Raw genomic sequence first — 22576 nt, 5'->3', positions numbered from 1 at the left:
TCAGTTGTTTGTTTTTGAGTCAATTTTATTTAAAAAAGGAAAGGGGTGCTGATAAATACAACAACTATTTAGAATTTCAGAAAACTCTTTATTGGAATAACTGCAAATAATCTGAACAAGCACTACATAAAATAAGCTTTTTAGTGAACCAGTACACCAACTTAAGAAAACTAAACACCTAACAGCAAGAAAAAGACCAACTTGTCTTCAAGTACTAGTTACACCACAAGTCGTACACTGTATGCAACATACAAGAGCGTAACTATATTGAGGGGAAGCCAAGAGATAATTTGTTCTTGTATGTCGCATACTGTGGACAACGAGTAGACCAGACTAGACTGGCGCTTCAAACAATAGGATGAACGCACCAAAGCGTTTGAAAATACAGGCAAGCCTGTATGTGAAATACAATAATAAATGAAACAATCTAAGAGGGAATTCTGTCTACAAAATTGAACATATATGTAAAGGAACTTCTCCATTTAAGAAGCATCCTCATTACCATCCTTTAAAATCTAACCTAGTACCTACCAGGTAGGACACAACATAACAAGCTTGTTATGTTGGGTCCTAGATAAAACATAAGTACCTTTTTGGAATATGTTCTATTACATAAAGTAAAAAAAAAAACCTACAATTTTTTTTCTACTTCTTGTGAATGCATGATGCAAGTGAGTGTCAACTGCTTGCTGCATTACACAATTGAAGAGTGATAAAGACAGGAAGAAAAAGAGCAGAGAAGTATCTCCATCCCAGCAAGCTTGCCACAACGTAATGGTAAAGATTCAGAGAAATAATGGCATTGGATTATACTGGGCCCCTTGTCAATAAGAGGGGAGATGGGAGTAATAATGAGATACAACTCTTTTATCTGCAAACGCAACTGGTGCTCCAGAATAGGACTATAAAGACCCAGCAGTAAGTACAACCTAACAAGACATTAGAACTAAGACTGATGTCTTATCAAAAAGGTGGTATTGTAAATCATCACATGACCACTCTCTTCTATGCACCTTAAGAAATGTTGGGTGACTTAACAATATGAACCTTTTCACACACCACTAGAATTTGAGCTTTTAACATTTCTGTAATAACACAGTTCATGTGTTTGAACACACTCATTATGACTAGGGATAGAAATTACAACAATTTGCATTGCTTTACTCAAAATTTTAAACTTTAACCTTACTAAGGCATTAGAGTTGCTGGAAAAATATTGAAGATGACAGAAAAGCGAGTAAATACAACACATTGAATATTTTATATTACTTTTCTGACTTTAGTCAGCCTATTAGGTACACTTATAAAAAAAAAATACGAGCAGCTCTAAGAATCATGTACAAGGTAGCAAACTGAATCACATGATAACATTTTCCTTTTCTGCCTGCATTACAGTAGTTCTGTGATCTATTCACATATGCAGTGGTGGTTTTTAACTAGATCAGTTATGAAAAAGAGCATCTACTAAAGTAGCACATCTCTTGGAGAAGGAAATGGTGAAATTAAAGAGTACTTGTCAATAATTCCTGTGATTAAAAAACTCGAGACCAAATGTAGCTGAAAATGTTTGATCATTACCTTGCAGGTAACAGAAGTGTATACTTTTACTGGACAGAATTCAAAGAGATATATGCTGACAATATTTAAGACCACAAGAGGACACTTAAGATATTTGGATGGGCTAAAAAGAGAAAGGAAAAACTATTGATCAACAGTGTGTGTTTTTGAATGGCTTTACCAGACAACTAGACTCCATTCATCTAGAACTAAATTGTTACAGCAAGGACCACATTATACTTGTGACAGAATGTCACTTATTTCCTTTGGGATTAAGACTTTTATTCAATCTTCTACTTATTAGGCTTATGGAAGAAATTTAAAGATGTATTATAATGGCAACAGTTAATCTTGAACGTGAACAGAGAAGAAATTTGAAATTAAAAAAATCTTACAAGATTTAATCATTTTTTTGATAATTTAATGACATATTAAATATTGGAAATATTATTAACAAAGTGCCGCAAAGGAATTTGACAGACAGCAGAGGCAAAATGAAAATTTAAATAAACCATGCAGTCAAGTATTAGGATTTCAAATATCATAACATTGTGATAATGGGCACAAAATTCCTCTCTTTGTACAGCTTTTCGCATACCAAGAGTAGGCAAACGCTTATAGAACAGGTGGTAGTAGAAATTAATTTTACAGTAACCACAACAAAAACAAAGAAATGGAAGGAAAAGTTAGACATGCAAGAGGGTCTCTCTTTTAATGGCCCACAAGAGGCTCATCTGAGATAGAACAAGAGTATGCATGCTCAGTGAGCATACTTGGCTATAGCATTACTTACATGTAGCAATGAGAACTGGAACATTACTTTTTTGATTGTAGCAGTTATGGATAACCAACATGATGCATTTCTTTTGGACATCATTTTGTGAGTTTGCCTGTAGTTGTAGTTGACTGCACCTTAGTGCTAACTAAGATCAAAAACAGCGATGTTTTTACTAAACAAGGGAAACGTGCTACAATAGCAATAGAATATGCAGAAAGATAAGAAAGAGACAAAAAACAGAAGAAGTGGAAAAAAAGACTGATATAGACCAAGACCCAGGAGAACACTGGATCTTGGAACAATGATCCAACAATGTTTTGGATCTTACTTTTAGCAATAAAACCAATATTCAATCTTAAGACAAATGTAGAAGAAAATGCATAGCATAGACGTCAAAGCTTCCTACCATGCATATCACCCTAAGATCAAAACTGATGATATTCTAGATCCAGACTGTGTTATCCCAAAAATCTGTGGTAGCACAGCTGTAATTTAGATCAGAAGTTAGCTGAATTTGCTTCTTTGCCTTTATAGACACTGAAGTATGAAAAAAAAAAAAAAAAACTTCTAATCAGAACATTTGAAATGAAAGAGACAAAAATGAAAATTCAAACATTCTGAAAATGAGTATAATTGCATTCAGGGATTTGTGAGGACAAGAGAGAGTTTGAGGAATAACCAATGATCTTTTTAAATCATCAGTTCTTCGATCAAGTCTGCTTGCGTAAGACTTTTCAGATGGCTGGTAACAATATGTTTAATATTAAATTTGTCAAAGTCCAGTATATTTATATCTATTATGATGGAAGAGACAATGTAGAGTTACTGCTTCCTAAGGAGTAGATCAAACTGTCTGAATCACAGGGCCGTAGCTTCCGGGGGGGTTTAGAATTTTCCACACTGGTAGGGGGACACCCCCTCCCCCCTCGGGGGCTTCGCCCCCTCGTGTCCGCTTACTGCCCCCCCTGGCATTTTGCTCAGGCTACGGCCCTGAATCATAATATCCACTAGAATACAACACAAACATCTCCAGTCTAGATATAGGAAAATTAATACATGCAAACTACATGTAGTGTCTGCTGTCACATTAATTGGTGGAATTAAAATAAAACTTCCACTGATACCATCCAGAGTAAAAAAAACTTATTACCCAGAACTATTATGTTCAACATTACACCATGATACTGAATCAGTCCCACTAGATAGATGAACAAGGACTTCCGTTCAAAACTAAACTGAGAACAATTGCGATAAATTAAAAACTTATACAAATCCTTATTCCCAATTTGAAAAACTGGAAAAAATACAAACAACACCCCAAAATATTTCTTCATCATCATCATAATTCTGTACCACTTACAAAATATGTAAAATTCGTAGTAATCATTTAATATATAGAGAAATGGGGAATGGGGGAAAGGGGAGAGCAATACAGAAAACACAGCTTGGTGCCCTGTGGTAAAATTATTGGTAAAACAGGAAGGCAGCCGCAGAAATATGAACTTGTTCATTTAAGAACATTGCTATGTTTGAAAAAATACATATAAAATGTATTTTCAAATTGAAAAATATAGAACGGTCAATAAAACAGAAAAAATCATGACAATTACTAAGCAACTATTTAACTGTATAATGCTTAGTGACTGCCAATTCATGTATCATAAAATTGAAAATTAAAGATCACTGAAAATAATGTTATTACGTATATAAATGACCCTATTATGCTAAACCCATTGTACTAGCTGGATCCGTGGGTGAGTCTCGCTAAGTGCATTCAGTGTAATCAGCTTAATTGTCTGACATGCCTCCTTGAGTGAAAAGCTTCTGAGAGTTGGCAGACATGATAGTCAATTACGCCCTTGATGGTAGAGGTGTGTCAGACAATTAAGCTGCTTACAATGAATGCACTTCAGCAAGAATCCCCCCAGAGTTGGTATGTTGGGTTAATCTGAATGCTCCCTATCACATCACTAGGGAATTCTGTCCTATCTGATTGAACTGGTCAAGAAGAACTGAATGTAAAGCAATAGCCTACCCAGTGAGCCTCATTTCAATTACAGACAGTATGTGACACACTAGCAAACAGGATCCTGTACCCGTATGTAGTCTTAACTCATTCGGGGATTCGTGAATCCCTGGATTGACCATGAATCGGCTACGAATCAGTCACGAATATTCGCCAAAGCATGTACGAAGCAAGTAAGAACTATCTATGAATTCACGATAGCATATGAATTGGCCACAAATCCGCTACGTATCTCCCGAACCTATCATGAATCAGCTACGATTGCCAGACAGTTGGGTATATAAGGAGTTTAACATTAATTTCAGGTCATTAGCTGCTGACGACTGTGTCACGAAATCCATGAATTAGCAAGATGCCAAGAAAACCTGCAGGAAAGGGCAAGGAGAGAGGTAAGGCAAGCAAGCGAATCAGGGAAGATTTTACAGCAGGCTCCCCACCTAGAGAAGCAACCCCCCCCCCCCCTCGTAACTAAATCATAGAGCGTATCGAATAAGGCCAGAAAATTTGCAAAATCTCACGAATCCTAATGAATCCTGAAATTTGTCAATTCCTGGCAATTTGTGGTCTGTGTGAAATAGGGGCAACACTGGCCACCATGAAGAAACCTGCAGAAATCCAGTCCACTACCCATGCAATACTTCACACCATGACTTCAATACCATATTTGATGTCTATAATAAGACAACAGTAACCCCCATGTTGACATATTGGTGTTTATGTCAGCCTATTTATATGAATTTGAAAGATCCAATCTTCATCAACAAGAACATATGAGACCATTAGATTATCAAATGCCAATGGATTATTCAGAAAACTAGTTTGATCTTTTACAGCATTCCTGCTGAAATGGCAGATCAAGTCTTTTTGTTGTTTTACAAAAACATAATATTGAATGTCAAGTCAACATTCAATTCAAAAGGATGGAAAATATTCCATTTTATGCAAAACATAATTGTGGCCAACGGAGTGTGGCTCTGCAATTCTTTTACGTAGCAGTTGCTTTCATAATAATAATAATACTTAATACTTTTGCAGAGGCACATTAAAAGTACTGGTATGTACTACCAACCTGTTATGTGTTTGAAAGTGGAACAACATAACACTATTCACAAACAGCTATGAACAGAAACAACAAAAGCAGGGCAGTTCTGATGGAGCCAAAATGCAGGCCTACCCAACTACCAGACTGGGCACATACCGGGGGTAAGGATCCTGAATTAACGGGTATTTCGGACCACACTACCCGTTTTCAAGGAGTGTGTCAGATTGCATTTCCGAGTGTCATACCCCAGAACAAATTTTGTAGGACGACCGCGGGCTCATCCTGTCGGTGTTCTGACTGATACTCCGAAATGCGATTTGACACACACCTTGAAAACGGGGAGTGTGGTCTGGTTTACCGGTTAATTCAGGATCCTTATGTGCCGGGTCTGGTAGTTGTGTAGGCCTGAAATGTGACTGACCATTATAAAATACATAGCTGTGAGTGAAGAAATGGCTTGTGAAAGTAGTGGGAAAAGCTTTTAAACAATAATTTCTTCAGTTGACCCTGAAAATGGGTAGAGGTCCAAGTTGGAATCTTTGTTAAAAGTGTAGGGCTAACTAGAAGAAAATAAACTATACATATTGCAAACATTCTTATATGTAAATTTCAAAAATGTTCTTTTTTTTTAATTGCTACTCAGATCTTTGTTGTAGTTCTTATTTTGAAATCATCCAACTACTTTCTCTTCCAGAATATTGATAAAAAAGAATTGCTTCCTTCCATTAATTTCATTCAGGCCTGCTCTATACCATTTTTGAAGTTGGGTCAACTACGAGGGTAAAAGTGTCCACTTTTTCTGAAAAAGTCACCCCCTGGCTACAGGCCTGTATGTCAATGTAGTTAAAGGAAAGTTCTTAAAAAAGTTCATTAGTCTGGTAATTATCCATGAATTTTTAGAATTAATAGTGTCACAGACAACGCTTTTTACCGTCAAATTAAAAACTAGTCATCGAATACTTCTCAGCGCAAGATCATCAGGGCATGACCAGTTTGTCCTGAGGAAGGCTCTTGAGTAGAGCTGAAAATTTGACGGTAAAAAGCGTTGTCTGTGACACTATTTATTCTAGTTAAAGGAAAGTCTACCTAAATGTATTATTAACTAGGTTCATTAACTATGTTTGTAACTTAAGTGTCACGTTTTTAAATTCCCACCTATTTTTCAGCAAATTTCATTCCAAAGATAAAAACCTAAAAGAAGCCGTTAAAGCTCCTACTTGCTGCAAATCTGTATCTTATACATCTGGCTAGCACACACCATGAAAGCAAACTGTTAACATTTATTCCCATAAGGACACCACTGGTACGCCCTCCTAAAAAGAAAGATGAAAACTGCATTGAGTGAAAAAAAGGACAAAAAAATGCCAGAAATAATCACTCTAATACTTTACAGTGATAATTTTTTGTTGTTGCAGCTGAACTCTAAATGATTTTAATCAGGTTTTTGAAAAGTTAAGAGAAAAAATTAGGACTCAGATAAGTAATATTCACTCATAAAATAGGACCAAATTTAATCAAACAAACACATCCCATGCTAAACTTCATAGTGTTTTTTGGACTATAATGTCTTATAATATTTTGCATTGAATTTCTAGACAATATGGCAAATAGCAACTTACTTCAATCCTTAGCACCTCTGCCTCCACTTTACTTCCACTCACTGGGGCTATGCCACTGCCTGCAAAACATATCATTACAATAAGACAATATATTTGTAATATATTCTTTTTAACTGACTGTTATGAAATATTCTGAAAATATATGTGAAAAATTTTCATAATAAAGCAATTTAGACATGAATAAAATGAAATGAGAATTGAAGTCTGGCAAGGTTAATATATTTTTCCAAAATCAGTTAAAGACACCAATTTGATAGAGATTTTACCCCATGTAAATGCCCTTGCCAAAGCAGCTGGTTCCTCCCACAGTTCATCAGGTACCTGGCAGGTTTGGTTTACAAGGACAGAGTGGGAGAATCCATAGTCACAGCAGAATACAATCAGGTTAGGGCCATCATTACGAACTACCCATGCCCTAGAACAAATGTTCAAATAAAAATAATTCAAATTCATGATAGTTGTCTTAATACTTTGTGAATACTATTATTAACTATTATGTTATTGCTATGGTTGACAAATTAAGGGACTTAGTGCATATTGTTCAATCACCAGATTAGATCTCAGTCCTCTAGCCAGCAATTTCAAATGGGAGGAAGGAGGTCTTTTTCCAAACATTTCCGGACATTTCCCATCAAAAAGGACAGTTCATTCAAACTCCCTGAACCCCTCTCCCCTCCTTCGCTACGGAGCTGGATGTTTTTATGCCAAAGTACATTCTTGTTTTATAATTAGGTTTTTGTAACCTATATATAACTTATTAGGAAAAACACCTAACTGAAACTGACAACATAAGGAGGAGACCCTGCTGAGACCAAAGAACAATGGTGTGCACTACTGCTACCATGGTTAAAACACATGATATTTAATCCAAAACATTTAAAATGTACTTGCTAAGACTGTATAGTACCTTCAATCAACAAATTCCTTTTAAGCGGTTTTCTTAATTGGATGTAATGAGTGAGTAGTGGAACAAATACTCATTTTAATGAAAACAAGACAAAACTGTGACTCAGACCAAGGAGAGTGACTTTTCAAATACCACTCACCTGTACCACTCCTCATCAATGCACACACCAACCTCCTTACAACTGCTGGTAACAGGTACTTTGTTTTGAATACCTTTAATAGCTCTGTTCATTTCATGCAGCTGTTCAGCACATTTTAACTGGAATTTTGAGAAAAGTTAACCTATGCTTATCAGATGAAAAGAACAAATAATTTTGTTGATTCAGTTCGAATTTCGTGAAGCAATTAGATATCAGGCGTTCTTTTATCTTTTTAACAAGACCTATCATAGTTAAAGGAAGTAATAGGTAGTATATACTGTAAAAGAGGATGAAAGTCACATACAGTATTCACGTTAATTTTCAATGCTAATAAAGTAAGAGTTTTATCTTTAATGGATAAAATAAGAGATCAATTTCATTACACTTACTTGTATATTAGTGATAAACCCATAGAAGTATTTTTTGTCTACTGTGTGTGTGATAAATATTTCTATAGTCTCAGGTAACTGATCTGTGTTCCCAAGATAGGCAGCAACATGTTTAAAGATCTCTCTCTCCTCTTTCAGACTGACTGGCATGGCAGCAGGAACAGGGGATCCATAAGCCTCATGAGCTGGAACTGACTCCATGGGAGATAATGCTGGTGTCGATCTGCCGTTATCAACTGCTGAATCCCATTCTTCATCTTCTTGCTGTGAAGGCCTCCCTGAATGCTGGACACCTTTCATGTGCTCTTGCTGTGGTGCTTTCCTTCCATCCTTTTTACCAGATCTTGGAGGACTCTTGACATTTTTCTGCTGTTGTTCTTGTTGTTTGCAATTCTTACTCTGATTGTCTTTATCCTGTGGCTTAGACTGACCTTTCTCTTGTGGCTTAAACTGCCCTTTTATCTGTGGGTTTGATTGCCCTTTCTCTTGTGGCTCAGACTGCTCTTTCTCCTGAGACTTGGACTGCCCTTTCTCCAAGGACTTTGACTGTCCCTTTCCATCAAACTTTCCTTTTCTTGGTTGATGTTTCTTGTCCTGGTTTGAGTGGCTCTTTTGAACATCAGGCTGCTGTTGTTGCCTTCTTAGCTGTCCATGAGAATTGTGCAGAAACTGTACTAGGTCTCTTTGCTCATTTTGCAGAATGTCACCATTTTCCAAAAAGCTTCTTTGCATTCTTAGATTCTGAAGTTCTTGAGGATTGAAAAGGGGCTGTATCTTTGCATTTTTTGTTATTTCTGCAAGGACAAATTCATGACATGGTTATATACTCCTTGCTGTCTTTATGAGAGATTATCAAATTTTCAGTTATCCAAAAATATACAATCACCAAAAATCAACTATCATAAACCAATAAATTTTGCACTGTTTCTCAGCAAAAATAATCATTCCAAACCATTAGTACACAGACTGGCCCCATTTAGTTATGAATCACTAGCAACTCAAAGAAAAATTCTAATAAGTGTATATTTTTCAGAGATTTTAAGAAAATTTAAACACATGAACAACTCCATAATCTTGAAAGGTAAATGATATCTTTAATATCAAGTTACTAGAGTGGCAAAAAATGTTCACGACTACAAATTTTGCTCCAATGCCACAGAAAGACTACTGAAAGACTACTGTCACTGTACATAAATATGCTTAACCCACTCTAAAAGTTATTTTAAAAAAGCCTTCTTTTAAAACCCTTCATACCCGTCTCCTTTAGGAACTTATTTGCAAAATCCAAGTGCAAAATCTTTCCCTTGAATTCTGTGCCATTGAGGCTGTGTATTGCACTTGCAGCTGCTTGAGCATTGGGAACAGTGACAATGGCATAATATCTGCAATTAACATAGGCAAAATTATGTATATATAATATTTAAAACATCACTATGTACAGATGCTGGCGCAGGAAAAAATACAAAGTATCATGCACATCAACATAATATACTAGTAATCAGTGATTTAATCAATAATACATAATACCACTTTTCCTCATAGTTCATCGCTTGATCGAATATACCACTTTTTAATGCAGTATATATCAATTACTAAGCTCTAATGTCTAGTTGGAGGAATCACAATTGCAACAATACTCTTTAGTATCCTTGTATTTCAAGTATTATTAATGATAGTTACATGTAGCAATTGACCTCAACAAGAAATCAAGTACACTATATAAAATAAACTGTCCTGTGAAATTATGTTCATTCTCCAAGAATAACTGGAGAGCAGGGCTCAATAACTCTGAACAATCACTATATGGGACAGCACGCAAACATTGTGATCAAAAGCTCCCTCCCCCCTGCTTTCAAGTAAGGCAACTGTGCCGGATTGCAATATTTGCGTGTGGTCACAATATGCTATGCTTTCGAGTTATCCAGCCCTGAGAAAATACAGCAAGGCACTAGGAAAGACTTAAAAGAAAGAATTTGCAATGCAATCTTTGTTTTAACCGTGTGGTTTGTGATCCATTTTGAACTGCAACTATAAATATAATGAATACAGGTTAAGAATTTTTAATAAAAATAAACAGTTAATAAATTACAAAATGAATAATTAATCAAATAAAAAGCTTAGTCGCCAACCATGCACAGTCAAAAGACCTGAAAACCAACAACAAACACAAACAGTGCAGACGGGTTACAACTGTGCCCATACCCAAGGTTTCTCACATCGTCCATGCAGGTAGCACCAAAAGAACGCAGAAGGCTCAATAAATCACCCTATAACGTGAGAAAGTGAGATGCCAGTAAGATCTAGAGGTTACAATCATTCCTAGCAGAGGAAAAGGAAGAAAGCAATGAAGGCCATTTTGTCGACAATTGCAAACCACCAAAATTCCTTTTTTCACCCCCTGCTACCTATCATTTGTCCATTGTGAACAGTTTATTGCATAACTGCCACTTATATAATAATAGAGAAATCTAAATGTAATTTAGTGGTTTGCAATGGTCCCCATAGAAACGGCAGTCTCAAAGTCTACATCATGCACCTCTCCTCACTACTTCTGCTACTGGTTCTCACCTTTTAATTGGTTTTAATTCTGACACCATATAAATATTACTTGCACCTTTATGAAATGTCATTAAAATGATATCACCCTGCAATAAAAATGGTATCTATCATTTAATTTTACCATTTCCTAGTACTAAATATGTTTACTAATTTCACAAAAATCTGACCACATTTCAATATTAGAAAAAATAATAAACAGAAGTGGCTAAGATCAAGTCAGCTTCACAATGGTGGGTCTTCAGAAAATTCCACAATATGTGTATTACATGCATACATAACAATACTTAAATTCAAAAATGAATACACAAAAGTTAGTGTTAATACATTCACCTAAAGTTTAACCTTTTACTTGTAGAACTAATAAAAAATTGTCATTGCAGAACCTTTAAATATGTGAGCCAACTTCAAACATTACTATAACTAAATTACTTCTGTGGATTAAAATGGCTAAATCAGAAAGTGTTTGTTTTAAAATGTTCGCAGTTTTGATTCAGATAAAAGCAATTACATTTCTACAACACACTGTATTTTACCTCAGTGCAAGATTCAGGGAGATTGGCAACCACTATCTGAGCCTCCCCCTTCTGACCTGAAAATCAATGATGTGGCAAATTTCATGAACAAGATTTATTAAAAGATTAGATGAATCAAATGCATAGCATTTGAGTATTAAACACACAACAGTTAGCTGTACATAAAATGAGACTGATGTGCGACTTCCAACATGTGTTTCATTTTACAAGTGTGTGATAAAGACTCTGTATGATGTTGTTTTCATTTGAAACTGCATACAAATCTTACCAGGAATACTCAAAGGGAGATCATCTGGCTTTTTATACCTCAACTTGACTCGCCTATCTATGAACGTACGGTCATTTATGTCCTTGATTGCCCTCTGAGCTTCAGGCTCAGTAAAAAATGTGGCAAATGCAAATCTGAAATATTATATTATATTATATATTATACTACAGATAACAAAAACCATGGGGGAAAACCTCACAATGTCACTTTCAACATCCAGTTAATTACATGTACATGGGATGAAGACATCTAATCAAAACATCCCGACTGATGTTCACAACAAGGTAATATCAAGGTAAAATTCAACTTTACATTGACAGATGACAAATAGGACCTTACTGAATTGACTATAGGAGAATACAATTATTGTCTGGAGTCAAATCAGGTACTTGTTTGCACCTATCCAGACAAAAAAAAAAAGCTTTTTTTATCACAATATATCAGTAAGATGATTTTTCTAGAATATTGAATAAAATATAGCGACTTAAAATATTAAGGCAAGATGCTTTTGCATCTCACTTAATAATTTGTATTATTTTTTTTAAATGCTGTAGAAAAAAAATTTACCTTTTCTTTGGACCACCATGTGGTTCTTGTTCAACGAGTTTGAACTCCCTTAGTCTATGTCCAGTAAACAGGGCTTCTATGTTTTCCTGGAATAAATAGTGTATGGTAATTTTAAAACTTCTTAAGCCTCACTTAAAATTAAATTGCCATAAAAAAGCAGCTTTGCACATCTTTACTTTGTTTTTCATCATTAATCTATCTCACCTTTGAAGCTTTGTATGAAATGTTGCTTAGAATTGTTTCACAACCTGCAAATACAAAAGGAAAGTTTGTAATCACTTAGTTTAGAGTTACTTCGATCCCATCCACATGGAATAACAAGTGGTGTGTTCAAATTTAAAGAAACACTGACTTGAATGAATTTTGACCATAGGTTCCTCTTGTTAAATTATTCAAAATGACATTATTTATGAATTTAAAAGAAAAACTTTAAGAATCACAAGGGCAATGACAACAAAACCCATACACTTTGGATACAACGAAGTACCTGTTCTTAGCTCTGGAGCAGTATACCCAACTCCAGGTACACCTTGGAGAAGGGCACCCTGCATCTGTTCCTGGAGCTGAAGGTCTAAAATCGGTGAAGCTAGTATTCTTGGAGAGATCTGTTGTGGAATTCTTAGGCCCAGAGGCAGACCCTCTCCTACAGCATATGACACACTTGGCTGACTTGTTGCACCATACTGAATGAAGGCTGGCTCAATTACAGGCTGACGTGGAGGAGATATATTGGTTATTGGGTATTGAACACCAAGTGGCAATGGGGCAGCACCTAATATACCAGGTGTAATCTTTGGTGCTCTGTTCTTGGGTTCGTATTTTCCTGAGCTTCCAGCAGAATTACTCACTCCTATATCATTTTGACTTTTTCCCTTAGGCTCGGACTTATAATTTTGAAACAGATTAGTTGGCATTCTAGCGGTATCTCCAGCCATCTCAGATTTTCTGCCCTGTCCTGTCTTGTCCCTGCTAATTCCCTTAGAACCCTGCACTGAGAGTTTTTCCTTAGCAGGGCGCAACCCACTAAAAGTTGATGCCAGAGTCTTAAGTGCTTTGACTGCATCTGCTCTTCTTGCATACCTCACAAATATGAGCCTGAATTAAACAGAAAAAAACTTAGGGAGCTGCAAACAAAGTCTTGAGAAAAATATTTTACAACCCCCACTCCTTTAAGTAGATTGGCTGAAGTCTCTGAGTGGGAGATGCAACATAGTTAATTAGACTAAAACACAAACCCAGAAATAGACTTTAAAACATTATTTATGTAAAATATGCCTATATAACTAATAATTCAGTAATTCCAAATTTAAATTTACAAGTCACATAATTGTGCTGTTCTTGAAAATATGACAGACTGTTTTTAGTCATATATGATATAACACACACTGTCAATGCATCATATTTGAAAATATGTATATCTCATAGGCATATTAAATTCATAGTTTTGAAATCTTAATCAATTACAAGCTGTTCAATATAACTAACTGCAAAATAAGGCTATACCTTGAATGACCAAAATTTATGTCTTTCACTTCCCCTATGCTTTTGAATTTACTCTCCACTTCTTTGTTTGGCATACTGGTGTGATGCTTCTCAAACGTCACACAGAAGAGGCCTTGGTGGTTTGGGTGCAGCTCTGGAAACTCGTCAGCATCAACAGGCTCATGAGATCCATCTCAAAAACAAGCAAGGGAGTGTTAAATAATGAATCTAAAGTGTTCAAGTACCACATTCGTAATGCAAGTTGATATTATGCTTTAAATTCCCTATTAAAAATTAAATTCCCTGCTATGCAAATTATATATGTGCTATCCAACTTACACTGTGTAAAGTTTAATGCTCCATCTGGACTTCCACATACATTCTCCAGAAATTAACATGTCTGAGGCAGAGTGGTCTTTTCAGTGCCTAAGACAATTACAGAGAGACAATACGGAGCCTCAGACACTAAACCATTCATGACTTTGTTTGATATTATTTATTCAGTAGTTAGTTTTCAAACGACAGCACTACAATAATACTGTGATGGCATACTCACCTTTATTATTGTTTTCTGTTGATATCTTTTCTGCTCTTTTGAGGGCTTTGACAGCAGTGTGTGTCATGAAGGAACCATCACTCTTACCATACACCACTGTCCTACCATCTTCTTCAATAAGACTAGAAGATATATAGAAGAATTACCTTAGACTTGAACAACAAAATAATTAGATCAGTTTCTAAAACAGGGGTATACACATTGTCTTTAATTCACATATTGTACTCAACATGGGGTCTAATATGGATATGTGATGCAGCAAGCAATGATAATGAAGATAAGCAAATCATGGCAACATTAAAGGGGAGTCTTATGTCTACTCATAAAAATAATGAAAGTAATCAACTCTAAATAGCTTGGCTCACATAGGGAGTCTTCGGGTGTATTCCCATAGATTTTAGATCGATCTATACCCGTGGGGAGTCTCACTAGATTACTGTCAGATAATCCAGCTTAAATGTCAGCCCTGCCTACTACAAGCTGTAAGGCGGTAATTAACTTTCGTGCCGCTCGGCTGACAGCTATTTAGCGTGAACCCCCAGGGAGTTAGGACGATCTAGTTTGGATCAATCTAATCTCTGGGAATGGGGTCTTACATTTACATGTAAATGAGCCACCTGTTAATAACAGTATAATTACATACCAAAGACTCCCTTGTGGGTTTGTCTAATATGTCTTGAGGCAAACTAAAGTGCTAAAGATTATAATATAAAGACTAAAAAGGTGTTGCTTAGGTTAATGTTTTAGTAATGTTCAATTGCCTGAAGAGCTTGATTTCAAGTTACATTTTCTCCACATCACAAATTACCTCACTACATCTGGCATAGCTTGAAGAAAGTCTGTTAATCTATTGAATTCCAAAGCCTTCCAATTGAGTGCATGGCCAACAAAGGTCTTGTAATCAGTTGTAAAATGGCACAGTGGAACTCCTTTAACTTTAGACAACAGCACTGCTCTCACCTCCTTCTTCACATCACTGGGTATGGGCAAAGGCATTTTGCCTGCACAGCTCTTGAAATTAAGAAACAAAATTATTTTAAATAATAAATACCCAATTATATATCCAGAGAAAAATACATAATTGTGTCTTCAAACTAGATAGAGTCTTTGGCTAGGAATTGCATATTCTCACACTCTGCCACATTGTTGTAAAGAGCAGCTCACCCAAGGTACCCTATACCCGGGATACCTATTGCCACTGACTGGGTCTTGATTATTGAAAACGGACATCATTATAACAACACAACAGTAGGAAATATATATGCAGTATGTGAAAAATAGAATCATCCACCATCAGGTTCAGCTTCACTCCCAAAGTGCTCAAAAATTCTGAAAGATTATGAACATATCTTGCAGAATTAAAGTGTTACTATCTATATTATTGGATCAACCTCAAAGTTTCAAGTTCCTCAGTCCAACGGGTTTGGAAGAGATGCATGTAATAACAAATACCCCCGAGGGGTATTCGGCGCACTAAAATTCTGAAGGCCCATGCTCATCCCAGCTGATAGAATCTACATGTACGTCTCTCAATCCCAAAACTTACATTTTTTCAATGACATGAGCAATGGCAGAAAACACAACGTGTTATAATAAAAGAATCATTTGTTTGTCAGTTCTATCTATATGACAGAGAAAAAAGAACGAGCCCCTTTTTACCCTTCACTATTTTAGCGCTTCAAATAACAAAGACCGCTTCGGGTAGCAGAAAGTTGGTCTTTCTCGAAGACGGGAACTCGATCCAGGATCCGTCCACTTGCACGTGCTCGTGGAATCAGTGTTAGACAGCCACACTCAATCAATGCTCTGATAAAAAGCAAACTGTAAATTAAAATTTAAAAAAGACGCACCTGCTATTCTTTAAATGTAGATTTTAGTCCTTTAGCAAGTTCTTCCTCGGTCGGATAGCATCCAGGGCACCAACAATGAATCTGGACCAAGTTTAAACGCTTCTGCGGACCACCGGATGTTGTGACCTTCAATGTGCAGACAACAGGAAGTGTTGGTGAAGAAGGCGCACGTCTTGTGTCCTTTTGAAGGTGTAAATGCCCAAATGTTGAGTGACATTGAAAAGAAAGGTTGTGAAGATATCTTAAATCGTCTATCCAGCGAGGAATTGATTTCCTTGAAAGACACTGTTACGAATAAACTGATAGCAGTTGAAGGGAAACGAGGCAGGTACCAGTACAAGTAACAATGTGCAGAAAATTTTCACTTTCACTTCAGGAGTTCAGTTCTTATAAGAAAACAGAGCAACATCCAGAGATAAGGTTTAGTCTTAAGTGAAGTGTGTGGCAGAATTTACGTGAATATAATAAGCGCTTATTTTTTTATTATAGTAACAAGATCGAGTTAGTCATCTCAAATTGTTGGAAAACAAAGGGACATTTCACTGTCGATAACATGTATTTACACTTCTTCTTGCCTCTAACTAGTAAATGTTCAGTGAAAGTAACTTTCTGAAATGCTTCCATCTTAAAACATTTGTGGACTATGTATATTGTTATATTTTTCAGAAGCAATCAAGGTAATCATTTCATACACAGAAGATGTTCAGCAGTTACTAAGGAGGAAAAAAGTCAAAAGGGACCTGCTTTTCCAGTACCTGTATGACAACAATGTCACTGTTCCTCCTTCGGCTGAAAAAGCAGCCCTTATTCATGAAATATTGATACTTTGGAGATCCATGCCTTCTAAAGTACAGCAAGAACCTGAAGATATCAATGATGAGGTATCACATCTCACATTAGAAAAAAAAATATTATGCCTGAAAAACAAAAGAAGCCAAGAAAGCAGAAAAAGGCAACAAATTTCATATTTTAGTATATCAATAGTTCTTAACTGCTGTTCAAATTTTTTCGCTTAACACCATTGGGGTACTGGGTACAGAAATAACATTTTATTTTAGCTAGAATTGGGGATATCAGAGCTTCACCAGTAATCACTCAGAATTGAGGGTAAATTGAAATTTTGCACACTCCCATACTTCCGTTAGTCATTTTTAGAAAAAAAATGCAATCTAATCTTGACCAAGGGTATATTTTTCTCTTCTTTCAAATTGGGTTCTTCTATTTGGATTCCCTGACTTTGATCACTGCATGCTTTCTCTACTGTGTCCCCAGTATTGCAACACCTTGTGTAGTCTGTCAGGGGTGAATCTTTGATTCAGGCGCTTGTTAAATACATTCTAAATTGACTTTAGTGATGTGGGACATTGCCCTATTCTACCTGATAAAAATATTGTCTGCTGAATATATGTGATGTTCCAAAAGAGGATAATCATCTATTTTTTCAACAGTGGTCATAGCAGTCAAATGAAAGCTATTGAGACAAACTTCCCTTTTCCAGAGGCAATTTCTTTTGTTGTATTAATGAAGTTAAATGATTTCTGAGAAATTGAATTTTGAAATTAAGAGCACACGGACGATTGCATATGCGAAAGGTTAAAAAGTTTTTTTTGATTTTCAAAGGCTCACACTGCCATGCCAACACCTTAAGGTGTATTCCCAGAGATTTAGATAGATCCAGAGATTAAGATTTAGATCGACCTAACTCCCTGGGGGTTCACGCTAAATTGCAGTCAGCCGAGCGCGCACCATAGTTAATTACCCCCTTACAGCTTTCAGTAGGCGGGACAGACGCTTAAGCCGGCTAAGCTGACAGTAATCTAGTGAGACTCCCCACAGGGATAGATCGATCTAAAATCTATGGAAATGGGGTCTTAGTTTTTAGATAGTAACTGGTTCACTTCCATGATTTTCCAAGGAAATGATACAGATAAATGATTTTGCATATGTGTATCAACTCAAAATTAATACATTAATATATATCAAATTATCAATTAATTTAGTGTGGTATTCTTAAGTGATAAATGTTCTCATATAAGAAGAGGACCAGTTTTGTTGCGGTGTATATAAAAGATACCTTTGTTTTAACTCGTCTTTTTTTTTTTTTTTTCAGTCCAAAACTGATGTACGTGTAGCTGCTCCAGAACAAAGAAAACCCACTAGTGAGGGTCAAAAATTGGCAGAACACTTTGTCACATGGTTTTACAACATGCTAAATTCTCATAACCCAACTTGTCCAAGCCAAGCTGAGGATCAATTTAGTCATGTGCACTTCTTTGAAGACTGCAGACTTAAACTTGTATGTGACACGACAGACAGCAGGTTTGAGGAATTCGGTGGGGCTCAATTGGTCTGCCAGAGATTGCTAGCATTTGTTCAGGAGGAATTATTGACTTTCAACCCTAACACTAGTCCTGAGGGTCTGAGGGGGTTGTCTGAGCCACATGGTTTGGTGGTTGTGATGGTCTGTGGTACAATTCACAGGCAGCAAACATGTTTGGGAATATTTGAACAATCATTTGGCTTAGTCAAAGATCCACACTGTGAGAATAATTGGAAAATAAAGTACACAAATCTGAAAATGCTAGGTACACCCGTAACGCAAATACCAAAGTTAGAGCAAAGCAGCAGTCTTCCTTTACCTTCCACAAACCTGCAATAAATGCCATACATACTGCAAACTTTATCGGGCTGCTGTGATAATTAGTTTTTTTTTTTTTTTTTTTTTTTTTTTTTGTTTGTTTGGTTTTATCAGCTAAAAGTCATTGGCGGAAAAAAAACAAGGAGGCCCAGTACTTCATATTGTGGCTTATTAAGTTTATAGCAAATACTTTTAACATCAAGTTACTCAATTTTGTTAAATGTTTGTTGTCAACCAGTTAAGGAAAAAATAATACCAAAATTCTTCATTCTTAAAAATCTGAGTTGTTTATTTTAATATTTTCAAAAATATAAAAATTGTAAAACGGTAACTAATGACAATTATGTTTGAAGCATGCATATTTCATTATCACATACTACCCTCTACAAAAGTTTGTACCTAAACTACATTTTCCTCTGGTTTATTAATTGCATTGCCAGTACTTGGTTGTAATGTTTTTCTTTTCTGTAAAGGTACAGTGTATTACTACAGGGAGATTCATGCACTTCAATGTATCCCAACAAGACACTGGGTAGTTAATCATTGTTTGAATTCAGATTTAAAATACTTTTCTAAGGTTGTTCTTCTCCACATCTTCACTCTTTTCAAGCGTGTTTGATAAACCTCTACTGATGTTACTAAGTCAAACATTAAGAGTTAAAGTGACTCAAGTACATAATCTCAATAAAAAACATGCTGACAATTACCAAAATGCAAAGATTGGGGTCTTGTACTGACATGTAATACACCCTCTTGTTATGAAAATAACTGACACTCGGAGCGAGTGTTTAGTGACCCTTGGCAGATCTCCTTTTGGGTTTGGGTGCTGTAGTTGGCATTTCTGCTGTTTCCACAGACGAGGTTTTTGCACGCTTTAAACTGCTTATCCCATTTGAGATGGCAGTAGATTGTGTAGTGTTTGAACTCCTCTTCTTAGTTCTTAAAGATGTGTGTGGTTGTTGTTCTTGTTTCAAATCAGTGTTAGTCCCAACTGTCTTTTTCACAGAACTTCTTGTAACTCTGTTGGAACTTCCTCTATTTTCTTGTTTAATTGAATCGTTGTTTGGTCCCACACTCTTTAATTTCTTTCTACCTCTTGGCTTGTCTGTGGCTACTGGAGGCGACTTTTTATTTCTCCCTCTAGATGGCTTTTTGACCTGAGAAAAGGAAGCACAGACTTCTTTATGCTGTTTTTCCCCAATAAAATTAACAGCATTTACATGACACCACACTCATCTTACAGTTATTGCCATATTTCACACACCTCACTTTTTATATTTTTCAACATTTAACATTTCAATTCACCTTAGCTTTCGTGTCCACCACTTCCAAATTTTCTTCTTCCTTTTTAATTTCATACTTTTTGCCTTTTGCCCTTTTTATTACACCTCTTGATTTTTCCTCTGACAGAAAAGAAAAAATAGCATTAAGCAAATTCCTCAGAGAGTTGGATTGATCTACATAGTTCCATTAAGAATGAGCCCTAAATCTGTTCCCTGTTACACAAATTTCTGCCTCAATCTAAAACAACTACCTTTTAATACAAGTGATACCTTGAGACTATCTAAAATTTAATCTCTCAAGTTTCTTTATTTTAATTTCTACATCACGCAAATGACCCTGAAAAAGTTGGAATTCTGACAAAAGTCTGAAAAGTCTCATCAGTGCTTTACCTTTAGGGGTCATTGGGCCAGCTGGTCCACTGAACCATATAGTTCTACCATTATGATCAACCATGTTATTCATGCTGGTGTTGTAGTAGCAACGCAGCCAATTGGCAAATGCATCATAATCGTCAGATCTTCCCTCAGGATCATAGCCTTTTCCACCTTAAAATAAACTGATAGTTTAATAAGGTTATTGATATTTGCCGTCTCATTACAATCAAGCTACTTTAAGGACGAGTCAATATTAAAATTTAAAGCATATATCGTAATTCCCTTGATATCTCTCAAATTTTCAAAATGCTATAGGACAAGAAATACTTATTATAAACAAATGTATCAATACAACAATATTCTTAGTACATTTATAAATGCCATACTTCATACCTAGATTTATAACTTCATGAGGTAGAATATTGCAAAGTTCAAGAATATCTGGTATCTCCTTTTTCACTTTGCTGTCATGGGTCAGTGGCTCCAAGACAGAGCGAGCACCTTCAAATGGAGGGATTCCCAGCCTAAAATGGGTACACAAGAGATAAAGAACTTGAAAAGTACACCCTTGTTTTTACTTGCTATACTCACTTTTATTATAAATGTTGTGTTTATGTAATGTGGGTGGTTAGCTGATGTATACATGTATATAGCTCTGTCACTAACATGTGACTGTAGCACACATGACGTGATTTATAAGAACTACAAGTACATGCCAAAGTCATGGTCAGGAGATTTCCCGGGATTTGCGGTACAGGGAGTCCAGAATGTGAATCTTTAATTTGGTCATTTAGAGGGAGTCCAACCCAAGCAAGCTCAACCAACCAATAAATACAGGCCATCTTTTGAGGCTAATGGTTGGATGGCTCTCTGGGAAAAGCCTTGGTCATGGTATATAGTACATAATTATACTTCCATGGTTATGCAAGATGCAAGGCATGTATATAGAGATGTAGGTGTACAGTCCATATCAGACACTGTACTGTATATATATATATATATATATATATTATATCAGTGCTAAGCCATAAATTTCATGCTGGTACCTGTATAAAATTTCTGCTCTCAGATAGTTTCCAATACCATTGAAAAACTTTTGGTTCAGCAGTGCTTCACATATTGGCTTGTTAAATGCAGCATTTTTCAAATTATTCAACACATTGTCCCTACAAAGAAAATGAGACATTAAACATAGTATATTCAAATTGCATTCATTTTTAAAACACACTGTTAAAAATTTAACATATGAAAATTTTAAGTACTGGCTATAATACTGAGTCTGCGTGCAACCACCTAAATAACTGCATTTGTAAATATTTAACCCACCTGAATTTGTCATATTCAAACATAACGCACGGCCCCCTGTCAGCACCCCAACTATCCGTGACTTCCCAGCGTCCAAAGCGTCTGTAGTCGACAAAACTCAACACCTGCTTCGGCTCATCCCTGGTGTAGAAATTAAGGTGAGCATGCTTGTGCATTTCATTGACTGCAGTGAACTGAAATTTTCCTGACATTCCAAATCTAAACAAAATGTTAATGGATTCATTTGGTTTTGGTTTTTTGCTCTTCGTTTTTTGCGTATCCGTTGAGGTGAGAGTCAAGCGAACTTCCTTCCCACGAGAAGTTGCACTGATTGTATAAGCTTCCGCCGGCCATGGAATGTCAGGGTTTTTCGTGCTAACTTCCGATTTGACGATCGTTCCAGCGAAAACTCGACCTTTGCAAACTTCATTGACAAAATGGCTAGCAAGATGCAGCTCTGGACCTTCTGGCATTTTCAATCCAACTATGCAGCTAACTTTTTGAGTTTAATCTGGCTTCAACTCGAGCACGTGTTGCGGTGACTACTTTGTTTACATCGAAGAGAAATAGCCTCGACTACGTTATGTTACATAAATTAATGAAACTGCCAAATTTTTTCCAACAAAAATTAAGGTAAAATAGTCAACATTTTGTGAAATAAAGCGTTATTTATTTATTTAAGCATTTGGTGGTATAACCATTT

General features: G+C 36.1%; 3 protein-coding genes across 5 annotated transcripts; 1 reads left to right on the top strand and 2 right to left on the bottom strand.

Moving 5' to 3' along the window:
• Positions 1-1443: 1443 nt before the first annotated feature.
• On the bottom strand, positions 1444-16440 carry LOC106158465 (uncharacterized). Of its 3 annotated transcripts, none has more exons than XM_013534462.3 (16): positions 16273-16440; positions 15231-15433; positions 14423-14544; positions 13888-14059; positions 12872-13479; positions 12589-12632; positions 12385-12470; positions 11818-11951; positions 11550-11605; positions 11026-11102; positions 9712-9839; positions 8458-9251; positions 8069-8187; positions 7289-7437; positions 7023-7081; positions 1444-6716 (listed from the first exon to the last, which is right to left on the bottom strand). In XM_013534462.3, the coding sequence occupies exons 2-16, from the start codon at positions 15416-15418 to the stop codon at positions 6684-6686; spliced, it is 2769 nt and encodes a 922-aa protein (XP_013389916.2). In that variant the 5' UTR covers positions 15419-15433; positions 16273-16440; the 3' UTR covers positions 1444-6683. The 3 variants fall into 3 exon arrangements, with proteins under 3 accessions (XP_013389916.2, XP_013389917.2, XP_086857600.1); XM_013534463.3 differs by lacking the exon at positions 16273-16440 and adding an exon at positions 16082-16218; XM_087001474.1 differs by lacking the exon at positions 16273-16440 and adding an exon at positions 15714-15946.
• Positions 16404-19468, top strand: LOC106158468 (uncharacterized protein C3orf38 homolog). Its single transcript, XM_087001479.1, has 3 exons — positions 16404-16596; positions 16939-17153; positions 18383-19468. Exons 1-3 carry the CDS (start codon positions 16404-16406, stop codon positions 18929-18931), a joined length of 957 nt encoding a protein of 318 aa, XP_086857605.1. The 3' UTR covers positions 18932-19468.
• Positions 19172-22445, bottom strand: LOC106158466 (endonuclease 8-like 1). Its single transcript, XM_087001476.1, has 6 exons — positions 21895-22445; positions 21615-21734; positions 20962-21092; positions 20584-20739; positions 20216-20313; positions 19172-20067 (listed from the first exon to the last, which is right to left on the bottom strand). Exons 1-6 carry the CDS (start codon positions 22344-22346, stop codon positions 19699-19701), a joined length of 1326 nt encoding a protein of 441 aa, XP_086857602.1. The 5' UTR covers positions 22347-22445; the 3' UTR covers positions 19172-19698.
• Positions 22446-22576: the final 131 nt, after the last annotated feature.

Source organism: Lingula anatina, chromosome 1, assembly GCF_051362555.1.
Source record: "Lingula anatina isolate TDL-2025a chromosome 1, LinAna3.0, whole genome shotgun sequence".
In the NCBI taxonomy this organism is placed as follows: Eukaryota; Metazoa; Brachiopoda; class Lingulata; order Lingulida; family Lingulidae; genus Lingula; species Lingula anatina.
This window is presented reverse-complemented; position numbering and strand designations above follow the sequence as displayed.

Bases quoted from the DNA above. Each gene is read 5' to 3' on its own strand.
- LOC106158465 (XM_087001474.1), bottom strand. The intron at 12,633-12,871 runs GTACTTCGTTGT...TTGTATTTGCAG, and splicing joins TGCTCCAGAGCTAAGAACAG to GTTGTGAAACAATTCTAAGC. The intron at 9,252-9,711 runs GTATGAAGGGTT...TTGTCCTTGCAG, and splicing joins TAAGTTCCTAAAGGAGACGG to AAATAACAAAAAATGCAAAG.
- LOC106158468 (XM_087001479.1), top strand. From the start codon at position 16,404: ATGTGCAGACAACAGGAAGTGTTGGTGAAGAAGGCGCACGTCTTGTGT. The intron at 16,597-16,938 runs GCAGGTACCAGT...TATATTTTTCAG, and splicing joins AGCAGTTGAAGGGAAACGAG to AAGCAATCAAGGTAATCATT. The intron at 17,154-18,382 runs GTATCACATCTC...TTTTTTTTTCAG, and splicing joins CTGAAGATATCAATGATGAG to TCCAAAACTGATGTACGTGT.
- LOC106158466 (XM_087001476.1), bottom strand. From the start codon at position 22,346: ATGCCAGAAGGTCCAGAGCTGCATCTTGCTAGCCATTTTGTCAATGAA. The intron at 21,735-21,894 runs GTGGGTTAAATA...TTTTCTTTGTAG, and splicing joins TTTGAATATGACAAATTCAG to GGACAATGTGTTGAATAATT. The intron at 20,068-20,215 runs GTGAATTGAAAT...TCCTTTTCTCAG, and splicing joins TGGTGGACACGAAAGCTAAG to GTCAAAAAGCCATCTAGAGG.